At 34.6% G+C, this 11,849-nt stretch overlaps 2 protein-coding genes across 2 annotated transcripts; one reads left to right on the top strand and one right to left on the bottom strand.

Annotated features, from left to right (window-relative positions):
* Nucleotides 1-260: 260 nt before the first annotated feature.
* On the top strand, nt 261-5,256 carry LOC143603046 (SEC14 cytosolic factor-like). The gene is made up of 10 exons (XM_077079971.1): nt 261-281; nt 3,298-3,381; nt 3,466-3,519; nt 3,659-3,736; nt 3,829-3,882; nt 3,966-4,025; nt 4,122-4,217; nt 4,320-4,421; nt 4,612-4,692; nt 4,774-5,256. The coding sequence occupies exons 1-10, from the start codon at nt 261-263 to the stop codon at nt 5,098-5,100; spliced, it is 957 nt and encodes a 318-aa protein (XP_076936086.1). The 3' UTR covers nt 5,101-5,256.
* A 5,644-nt stretch (nt 5,257-10,900) lies between these two features.
* LOC143603051 (uncharacterized) lies at nt 10,901-11,849 on the bottom strand. The gene is made up of 3 exons (XM_077079977.1): nt 11,836-11,849; nt 11,655-11,738; nt 10,901-11,303 (listed from the first exon to the last, which is right to left on the bottom strand). The coding sequence occupies exons 2-3, from the start codon at nt 11,723-11,725 to the stop codon at nt 10,925-10,927; spliced, it is 450 nt and encodes a 149-aa protein (XP_076936092.1). The 5' UTR covers nt 11,726-11,738; nt 11,836-11,849; the 3' UTR covers nt 10,901-10,924.

Below are 11,849 nucleotides of genomic sequence, written 5' to 3' on the forward strand. Positions count from 1 at the left end.
AGCTCAGATAGTAATGCAAAATTTTCAACTGCATGAGAAAAGAAAAGTATTAATAGAAGAATCAAGTATCCTATTATTACAACCTAAGGATCCTAGATCCTACCCTTCTGGATCCACCTGTTGGGAAGATCGGCTCCACCCGGAATGGAATCTCTTTTTACAAAGAAAAATTGGTTCCTCATGAGAGTACCATTCAGAGTAACCTTGGAAATAGGGATCGCTTGTCGAGGTTTCGATTTAAAGACAAAGCGTTTAGAGCCATGGGTAACCAGGTTACACAGGTATGATAACTCAGCCAAGCCAAACTCGACGCACTCCTCTTCTATTATCCTCTCTATGGTATGAAGGACTCTCCACAACATCGGCATGTTTTGGATGTAGCTGATTCCCGTCAGGGTAAAGAATCTTTGGGTGAAATCAGGAAAGGGATACTTGAAGCATATAAGAAAAGGTTGGGCTGGAAAGCAAACCCAGTTTTTTGATATACTATCACTGCGGGCTAGAGAATCGAAGGGTCGGAAAATTGTATTGGCCGGAAAGTGTGGTCGGCTTTCGTCAATCTCCGGATCTGTGAACTTACAAATCTCGAAGGAAGGGGCTTGAAGGATACCTTGCGAGTAGAGATCATCGGGCTCGGTATGATTGAAAGAAGGAGATGAGGAGGATACAAAAACAGTTGACATATTGAAAGAAAATAAAGAAGAAGAAAGAAGGATACCTGAAAGACGGCTGGATGTGTGGTTATAAGAGGGTTATGATCGTCTCATATATAGGCGGCGTATAATTATGGTTTATCGATAATAACCGTGGACACACGTCTGATCGTCTTCTTTTTTGCTGGGATTTGAAATTCAAAATGACAGTTGTGTTACCCAATCACCCACCATTTGGGAGGCAATTATTAGGGCATGAATTTTATGCTGAGGATCCATTATCCTTGACTATCTTGTGGATAGATTATCCTTAATATATGTTTTAGGTTATGTAGGATCAGCGATCCTCGGTATTATTTGTTTACTAATGATTGCATTTTTAATGGTGATGTGTTAGCCAGGTATAACAACTTCATGATCCAGTCTACCGTATATTTCGCTACAAGGCACCTGCAGCACATGGTCGAGACTAATGACTAAGCTAATGGGAGTAGTGGTAGAATAACAGGACTTATTGCTGAGTCACCAATTGTTGAAGTATTAAGGACATGATATGTTATTCTTGAAGACGTGCTTAGATCAATTATCCTTCTGAAGAGTTCTATGGCTAAGTCTGGATCCAAGATCCTTAGCCAACATTGCTATTAATGGATGATTTTTCATATGAAGACTGATGTTTAAATAACAGCAACGGCTCCTAGACTTAGTCTACCGCTTATTTCGTCACTGAGCTTCTATGAGCACGTGGTCAAAGAGCACAATGAAGAAGAGTGGAAGACTAGGGGATTTATAGGATCTATTTGTTAGTTAATTATTATTTCTTTTCTTTTTATACTGAGTTGTGATCAACATTAGACACACATTCACACATACTCTAGCTGCTAAGTTATCAGTAATCACACACACATAACATTCATTGTATTCGTTGATCAACAACTCCACTCATTGTAACCCTTTTTTGATATTAATAAACTGGTGATCGACGAGTTGTCATCACCCGGGGTTTTTTTCTTTTGATCTGAACAAGGTCAAAAGGTTTTTCCTCGCAACAAATCACTGTGTTAACTCCATTTTCGTTCATATAATTGTCATTGTTATCGTAACACTAGACCTCACATTAAGATATTTGGATACATTATCCTTAGCTGATTTTTATCCAAAATACCAAGCTCACGTAAATTACAACTAAGTGCGGTATGTGAATTTTTATTTTCTTAAATAATTGAAATTACTAGACTAGACTCCCTCATTATCCCTTATTGGTACACAAAACTTAAAACTGTCTTATAGTCATGACATATAAAGTAGTTAAACGAGTCGTATTCAAGTTTGATATTTGTGTTACGCGCGTCGCCTCTTACCTGTTAAACCTGTTAAGACACGAATTGCCATCCCTAGGCCCATCTATTGGGCTGGTGGTGTATTAGTTGTTTGGTGAGCCATAACCCAGTTTTGAGAGCCCAATTCCTAAGTAGGCTCTTCAAATAAAAAATTCACCCTTTTGTCACTTGACTCATTCTGATTAGTTTAGAGAGATGAGTAGATGACATCAGTGCCATTGTTAGTTTGTTACCATAACATACATAGACGTACATGTTAGAAGACACATGAGACATTAGAAGAAAAGGTGATCAAAGGACATTTTGAGAATTTTCCCGGACAAATTTTGTATCCCATACGAGTAACAAGGACTAGTTTTGAACTTATTAAAAGTCTCAAGGACTTCTTTTTCACTTAATACAAACTAGAAGGACGGATATTGTACTTCCACCATTCCTTGTTTTTATTATTATTGTCTGTCCATCAACTTTCACCTTTCCCTCCATCCATCTTCAACGCTTTTCGTTTCATAAACGAAACCAAAACCAATAAACAAAGATGGATTCATGACCCACAAATATTATTTCAAATAATAGTAACACATTATCATTATTATTGTTTTTGTTGGATTTCGGATATATTTCTTGGCACAATGGACATCATCATATCGGATGATATGATCAAGCAATTGCAGATTTTGGTTGATGCATGTCGGTTATTTCATTTCAAAACCCCGATTTTCTTTCAATTCCTCATTTTATTTCATATCTACGGTTTTTTCTTATATAATTTGACGTTCTCATCTTCGGGTTTTTTTTCAAAATTTGTTGTTTCAGTTGACGAGCCGTACCAGAACTCATTTGAGGTGCAGTATTCATGATTGCTATGATCTTGATTTGTAATATTATCTGAAATATGAGTATAGATTATGATCTATATCAAAATGCCGATAAAACACGTTTCTTTTTATGCCTAAACACGCATAACAAAATAAATCATTCATTTTTATGACGTTAAATTTTGTTAAAATATGAAAAGTGGTTGAAATTCAATGTTTTTTCATCTCTTCTCAAAGTTTTAAAGAATTATGAGCAAACTTCTGTTAGGTTATGTAACGGTTAAGATCTAAAGGACATATGAACGAATTAGTCCAATGGATTTTTATTTTTTCTAATGATTTAGGTTTGTTCTTTTAATTGTCACAATAATCTAGTGTTCTATATATAATAAACATCTCTCTAGCTATATACACCTATATGAGTGTATACGTGTATATGTTTATGCATAATACGACTGAAATTGAAATTTGGTTACGAAATGGCAGATTTTGCACCAAGGATATCCGGTTGAGACCCTGGTTCGGTTTCTAAAAGCAAGAGATGGAAACATACCCAAGGCTCACAAAATGGTTAGTTAGCTCTTGTTTAATGTTTGATCACAAAGATCTATATATGTATCTGCATTGTCCTGAGTATGAAATATCTGTTTTCAGCTTGTTGATTGCTTAGAATGGAGGATCCAAAATGAGATTGATGATATACTTGCAGTGAGTTTGTAACATTAATTACTATTTAAAAAGACATCCTCTTTTATATGCATTTTATCGTCTTTGTCTGCCCTTTGCACTTGTTGTTGCCTTCCATTTAAACTTATTGCTAATTTATTTTTCCGGTTAAATTATACAGAAACCGATCGTTCCTGTTGACTTTTATAGAGAAGTCCGTGATTCACAACTTATAGGAATGTCAGGTTACACAAAAGAGGTACTTTTTTTTAGTTCTGCACTTTATAATCATGTAAATAATTTAACATTCTCGTGTGATCCTGACCGACCTTTTTTGTTTTTTCGTTGAAGGGGCAACCTGTTTTAACGGTTGGCGTAGGGCTCAGCACATACGATAAAGCATCAGTAAGAATATATATGTTGGTTCATATAACCATGTTTATTATACATGTAATATTTTACTAATGTAGTTGTCTCTTATTTTTTAGATTCATTACTATGTTCAATCACACATCCAGATAAACGAATACAGAGACCGGATAATATCTGTAAGCAGTCACTCACTGATGTTTAGCTTGTTTAGCAAGTAACTTATACACTTATTCTAGCTTTTCAAATGGGCTGATCATTTTATTCTTGTATAGCCGGCTGCCACGAAAAAGTATAACCAATATATTGGTACGTGTATCAAGATTTTGGATATGACCGGGCTTAAAATTTCACAACTCAGTCAGCTTAAGGTACTTTTAATATTAAAAGAAGACCTAAACAATAATGGGAAATTAATGTATAAATAGGAACATGTTATTTGATAACAAGTCGAAAACATTTATTTGTTGCAGTTATTGACGGCTATATCCAGCATTGATGACGTGAACTATCCGGAAATGACTGACATCTACTACATTGTCAATGCTCCATATATATTCTCAGCATGTTGGAAGGTTAGTTGTTTCCTAGAGATAACAATTTTTAATGGATCGATTTGGGTTGGTTTTCATTTCAAACGGGTCGAATAAAAAAAAGCACTACCTAAATTATGTTATGCAAAGATTTATACTATTATTGTAATATATTTTTTTTAATAAGCCATCATGTTAATTGTGATTCAAGTTTGAATATGAATTCGTGTAGGTCGTGAAGCCTCTTCTGCAAGAAAGAACAAGGAGGAAAATACAGGTGCTTCCGGGCTGTGGAAAAGATGAATTATTGAAGGTAATTTAAAAACCTTAAACTATAAACAAGTTATGAAAACTTAGTGACAAAAACTTAATGACATTGTTAATTAAATGGCAGATAATGGACTATGAGTCTCTCCCTCATTTTTGTAAAAGCGAAGGCAGTGGATCCGGATCCTCAAAACACTCTAGAACCCGCGGGGCTGAAGATAACTGTTTTTCATTGGACCATGCATTCCATCAGGATCTTTATAACTATGTTAACCAGGAAGCCAAGGCCGTGATGGAGTCACGAGCCATGATATCACAAAAATCATTTCATGTGGCGTTCCCTGAACCGAACCCTGAAGATGAAAAGATTGCGCAAACTATAGAATCCGAGTTTCAAAAGTTAAGTGGTCAAAATGAGGCTGTTGCAATTAATGGAGATGAAGCAAAGAAATGAAATGGCGGCCGCCACCTTATGCCGCCAATGTGTATGACTTATGGTTATGTAAAAAAAGAGTGATGTTAAGTTTATTTTGTAACTTAAAACTTTGGCTATATGAGGGTAATTAAGTCTTGTGGCTTTCTTCTCTTGTTTCTCCTTTTGATGTTTAAAAGTCAATTTGTTTGACTTTAGAAGTTGAAGTGTATTTGTTCAGTTTTCTTTGGATGAATGTAATGTTGGGAGAAGAAAAGAAATTTGTTACAAGAAACTATATATGTTTATGAAAGTTATATGTTATTATAGGAGTCCATGTGATTTGTTAAAAGTATCATAGAAGAACTTTATTATTACTTTTTTTTGTTGTTGGCTCATTGGCCTATTATATATATATTTAAAAAGCATTCACAACTCCTTTCACAGTGACAACTGTTCATTCAATTTACAACTTATAATGTGATAAGTACTTACTTTCAATACACACCTATACATACAATCAATACATACATACATTACACACATAGTTCTGTACTTATCATCATTTAGGAGCCGATCTTTACACGTGGGGTGATTTGTGCGATAGATGAACTGTCTCCAAGCCCATGATGATTGTTTATCGTTGCCGGGTTCCGATTCCAAACCCTTGGTGGCGGTGGGCTGTTGTGGTTGACCATTAACTCATGTCGGTTCCACCCTCTTCAACAGCCGCCATCGTGTTCACCGTCTTCAACCACCACCATCTAGAAACCCTAGGTGGTGTCTTGTAGGCGGGGTCCGGTGGTGAGTTGTGTGGTGGTGTTTTGCTGAGGTGTTGGTAGACGACCTCGAAAGGGACAGCTGGCCCGAACCTGGTTCAATACCCGGAGCCGTGTATTTAAAAAACCCGATTTGTGCATCTCTAGTGGGTCATTTGATCCTGGCAATGGGTTAAAAAATGTTGAAAGTAGGCCGGTAAAGAATTAAAAATCATAGGATTATTGGATTAAAATAATCCAACATTTAATGAGTTGGCCAATAATAATCTCATCTCAGTTATTTCTCTCTGACAGTCCCACCTTTTCCATATTTTTTGTTTTATGATCCCCCGTTAAAAATAATTAACGGGGTTAACTTTTTGCTGATGTGGTTAAATGAGTTGACATTTAAAAATCCAACGTGACTTTTTTATTATTATTATTATTATTATTATTATTATTATTATTATTATTATTATTATCTATAACTAAGTTTTTATCTGCTTGAATCCTTATTAAGCTTCAGCAAACCCACGCCGGAGTAGCTACGGCACCACCTCCACCACCGCCGCAACAGAATAACAAACGATCTTATTCATCTTCTTTCGAATATGCACCGGAAAAAATGGGTGAAAGTTATCAGTTTCCCAACCACCAATAGCTCCAGCAGAACCAGCAGCAAGAACCAACTGGGTCGTCAAGATTATGGAAAACCGGCGGTAAGATTGTCGATGTTCAAGGTGGTCACATTGTACGGTCCACCGGAAACACAAACCTATTGCGACTCCGGGTACCAAGAAACACAAACCCTAATTCTTCGATTGTTAATTTTGAGCATAACCTGGAACAGTTGAGTCATTTTGAGCAACACCTAGATGATAATATTGTTGACAATCAACTGGGTAGTTCTCAGAATTCAAGCCTTTTGCCTTCTTCACTTGATTCCGACACGATTGCAGATACGATTAAGTCGTTTTTTTTTCGATGGGTACTTCTTCAAATCCGACGGCGGAGGTGGTGCCGTAGCTACTCCGGCTGCGGAATTAGGGCTTCAGTGAATAAGTTGGGGGTTATATGCGTGAGGGATTCCACATAATTTAGATAACTATAAAAAAAAGCCACGTTGAATTTTTAAATGCCAACTCATATAGCCACATCAGCAAAAAGTTAACACCATTAATTATTTTTAGCGGGATCATAAAACAAAAAACATGGAAAATCTGGGACTGCCAGAGGAAAATAACTGAGGTGAGATTATTATTGATCAACTCATTGAATGTTGGATTATTTTAATCCAATAATCCAAAATCATATGGGCCAAAAGATGGATCAAGAAGGTGGGCCGGTTGGACGAAGGATAGGAAAAGAAGGCCTAAGTTATGGAACAAATTTATATCTTCTTATTTTTATATATTTTATTATTATTATTATTATTATTATTTTTATTATTATTTATTTTTAAAGTTTTCATTATTGTTCTGTATCTAAATTTTGTTTTTTAATCGTTTAGCTTAAATATGGTTGAGATTGTTTAGTTAGTTTTTGAGATTTTGAGAAATAATTCCAAAGCTTTAAGCTTGCCAACTGAATCTTTTGATTCAGTCATTTGAATGAAATCATGTTCTACCATTTTTTATTTATTTTTAAAACTTTCATGTATCTTGTTTCCAACTTTAATATTTGAATTGTTGGGGATGGATCTTGCGAGAAGTAAATCACAACCATTGATTACAAAGATCAATGGTTTATGTTACAACATGGCATTTTAGTAAATATCAAGAAGTTATAACCAGGTTTTTATTGCTTGAAAGGGCATAATGATAAATCTTGTGTAGCTAGCAAAATGGAACGGCTGATGTATCCCTGGTTATACTCTATAACTCCTGCACAAGGCTTGAGGCACGAAATCTTCTTCATTTATCCAACTGATACACTAAATCGTCATAATTAAATTCGATTAATTTCAATTCCTTGAGTATAAGAAGCAGTTGATGTTCTCTCAATTGAACGACATTGGTTTTGAAGTGGAATTGGGGGTTCTCGAATGCTAGTGGGATTGAACCCTGCACAAAGTATTGAAGGTATGTTCATCAATTTTAGGTTTTGTTGTTTTTGTGTTTGTGGTTTATTGGTTTTTTTATATGATTATATGTAGGCTATGAAGTTACTAATGGAAGCTTGTTTAAGTAAGGGTTTTCTGGTACAAAAATTCATAATCGATTCAATACCTCTATTGTTTGGGTAAAAAAATAGGTTTTTTTTAAGTAAGTTGATTGTGGTTTTCGTAATTTTAGGGCTTATAACTTGATAAGGAATTAAGGATGTAGACTGCTATTTTTTATGTATGTTCATATTAGGTTTGTATGTATGTTCATGGATACATTACAGATATATTGTGTAGGTATTAATACCATGGCGAGTGACTTATTTTGATGTGTATCTACCATGAAATTCTATATGTATTTGTTATTTTGTGTAGGGATGCTTATTAATTGTGTATGATAAAATTATAATGTATGTATCTAACCCTTTCGAGTATGAGTCAGACAAGGTTTTGAGTAGTAATTAACAATGTGTATGTAACTAAGGAGCTTATGAAGGATGTTATGTTTTTAGCAGAATGTAACTGTCTAGATAACTAATCTATTCATTTAGATAGCTATGTTATTTGTGTATGGCATAATTTAGGTGTGTAGATTATATTTTTGAAATGTGTAGGGATTACGTAGAGTGTGTAGGAAATAACTATATTATGTTGACTGCGCTATGTGTATGCTGAAGTAGTTAATAATTTTCTTGTTTTATGTGTAGAGATAATAAGTCTCTTGTGTAGATAATTTGTTTATTATGTAGGGGTGACTGTAGTGTATGCAGGTTGTTTACCGTGTAGGTTGACTTAAATTCTTGTGTATGTGGTTTGTTTTTTTGGGTATGCTTATTCAGGTGATGTGTAGATTGTATTTTGTGTAGGGGTGACTGTGGTTGTTGTGTATGTTGGTTATTTACAATGTAGGTTCACTGACTTTCTTGTGTATACGGTTTGTTTATTATATATGTTAGTAATGTCCTGATTGTATTTTGTGTAGGATTATTGTATGGGCTTATGATCTGTGTAGGCTTATACTGGTTTTGGTGTTATATGCTATGTTGTTGTATGATGTTAGGCTGTAAAAATTTTAGGATGATCTGTGTAGAGTTGTTTGAAGTTTTTTTTTGTTGGTTTTGGTGTATGGTGAATTGTTGTGTATGTGTTTTGTTCACTGTGGATGATTTTACTTATATGAATCGTTAATATCTTCGTTGGTTCAGGTCATTATTATATGTAGGGAACGTTATGAAATGTCTTATGTGTGTGTGTAGGATATAACAAGAAGTCCTCTATAATTCAAGATTTGTATGGGTGTGATGATATAGATACCATCTTAGTCACTGCACCAAAAGGAATACTAAATAAAGGTTCTTGTACTTGTTGCACGATCAGCCCCCAAGCAAAAAAAACAAAAAGATTCACATATGGTTTAAGTATATTAACGATCTTGATTATTGCACATGTAAAAAAAAGAAGAGAGAAGAAGATAACAAAGAAAACGAATCAACTGTCGATCAATTAAATTGTTTATCTTATATAAAATATGTTATATTGTTTTGGTCAAGTGTTTTAAGTGTTATATGTTATTTAAAATATGTTACAGTGTTTGGTATATTGTTTTTTTATCTATGATTTTGGTGTTTATCGTTATCTTATTAAAACATGTTACATATACCAAGTGAAGTGATAATTAAAAATATATTCAACAATCCTATTCATACATGCCTACATAGATATTGGTTGAACTCCTTTCCTGATTCTTAAATTACAAACATAATTTGAAATTGTATCTTGAAATTGAATATGGTATTGAGTTATTTGAAATTAAAGCTTGATATTAATTTAGATGGAGGAGACGATATCAACTTTAGTTGGTGGGGTTAAGTACTTATGTTTATATAATTAAAGATGAAAAAAAATTGAATTGTAACTAACTATTAATTGTGATTAGTTACCAAAAAAAATAATAACTAGCATTTTACTAAAATACCCATGTATTTAAATAATCAAAAAATAAAAAAGAAAATTTTTGATTGGTCTAATTAACTTCTCGCACTTCTCGCTAAAAAAATACTTCTGAAAAGAACCAAATCCTTGAATTGTTTTGGCTTAAATAGGGTATAGATTGTTTAATTAGTTTATGAGATTTTCATAAACAATTCCAATTCCGAACCTTTAAGCTTGCCGACTGAATCGATTGATTCACACATTTCAATGAAATGATGATCTATATGGACGAGTTGAAACGACAATAACACTAATGTCATATTTGTAAAAACAGTGCATCTGTTACAACTCAGAAAAATTAATGACACCTTACCTATTAATGATAATTCTAAATCTTCAGTTACTAGGCACAAAATTTTATATAAAAAAACATCACATATCCCACTAGGAATTAATTTCAAAGACAATGGGGCTCTCCTTGGCCATTGCTACTATTACCGGATTCCTTACTCAAATAGGCCTGTGCTTCTGGTGTCGACTTGCTCGCAACCGTATCCGCCAGCTTATCGATTGCCTACGACACCCACACCCTCCTCCTTATCGTCCCGTCAGAGCTGAGAACATCTTTAAAGCCATCAAAGATATTAAACATTAACTAATACATGTCAGTCCATGTATCATTTCACATGTTACTATTATTCTCTGCTAATGTAAGCTTCAATCTTCCATATTTGCAGTTTGAAATACCCATAATATTTCAAGTCCTCTAAATTTTGTCTCATGTATGTCTTAATAAACAAGAAAATAAGCCTAGTATTATTTACATTTGGCGTTTATTTTTCAAGCATTATTTTAACGATTAAGACGTTATGTATATGATCATTTTACATATGAATAAGTTAAACAAAATATGTAACTTAGTTATGTTTAATGTAGAGGTATATCACAACAGAAGAGTTCCTATCTTAAACACACATTAAATTGGCTTATGCATCAGGGTTAAATAGAAAATCGGATCCCACCGGCATTTACAAATATTTAAAAAGAAAAAAGAAAATTTAATACTCTCCGTTTAACCCAACTGTCTATAGCAGTTGTAGGCGACTGCAACCGAGAGAGCTGCACCAATAAGAGCAAGCGTTGCATATACGTCTTCCCTCTCCCACGTCTCGAGCCATGTTGGCATATTATAAACTTTGTGCGTTGCAGGCCCCGATTTATTACTCATGTTACTTGAAACTTGATTCTTGATCATCACTTTATTCTTCTGAGAAGTAGACTTGGTGGCACACTTGTAATTTGTTGGATCTTCAGGGGCAATGGGAGGATTGTTGCAACAACCACCATGTTCCATCGGGTCACAAACATCATCTATGTTGTTACCGCCTTTTGCTATAACCGTTAGCTCTTTACCCTTGGTTAGGTTGTCTTCTGGTAACCTCTTCTGTCCCCTGAAGACGAAATCAATATATTTTCGTCTTTGATTTTTATAGAAGACACTAGCATACATGGTAAAACGGGTGGGTTGGGTCAGGTAGGGTGACGTGTCAGAACCGGTCATTTTAAAAAAATTGATCATTTGAGTTTGAGTTAGAACGTCGGGCTTTGACACAAATGACCATTTTATAAAAAACATCACCTTATATATATAAAAAATTGATCATTTAAAAAATGGTCAGTTGCATCGAAACCTGACCTGACCCAAATGCAAAAGATCAACTTTTTAAAATGACACATGCTGACCCGTCACCCTGCCTGACCTGACCGTTTTGCCAACTGACACTACGAAAGGAAAAACCTACCTCCAAAGCCGGTCTACGAATTCCCCTTTCTCGACATGAAGTTCAAGCAATGCGGGTACATCATCCGGCATAACATATCCATACCTGAAAAACATTACAACCCAAAATCCCAATAACAAACCGAAAAAATGTAAAAACAAAACAAAACGAGAGGTATATATACGCCTTCTAGGCTTCTTACCAGTGGCCCGTGAC

The sequence above is a fragment of the Bidens hawaiensis genome, unplaced genomic scaffold, assembly GCF_021521415.1.
Source record: "Bidens hawaiensis isolate Kalapana, Puna unplaced genomic scaffold, B.hawaiensis_p1.1 tig00060385_1, whole genome shotgun sequence".
Classification (NCBI taxonomy): Eukaryota; Viridiplantae; Streptophyta; class Magnoliopsida; order Asterales; family Asteraceae; genus Bidens; species Bidens hawaiensis.

Bases quoted from the DNA above. Each gene is read 5' to 3' on its own strand.
- LOC143603046 (XM_077079971.1), top strand. From the start codon at position 261: ATGGGTAACCAGGTTACACAG. The intron at 3,382-3,465 runs GTTAGTTAGCTC...ATCTGTTTTCAG, and splicing joins TACCCAAGGCTCACAAAATG to CTTGTTGATTGCTTAGAATG. The intron at 3,520-3,658 runs GTGAGTTTGTAA...TAAATTATACAG, and splicing joins AGATTGATGATATACTTGCA to AAACCGATCGTTCCTGTTGA.
- LOC143603051 (XM_077079977.1), bottom strand. From the start codon at position 11,725: ATGCCGGATGATGTACCCGCATTGCTTGAACTTCATGTCGAGAAAGGG. The intron at 11,304-11,654 runs GTAGGTTTTTCC...TTTCGTCTTCAG, and splicing joins TTCGTAGACCGGCTTTGGAG to GGGACAGAAGAGGTTACCAG.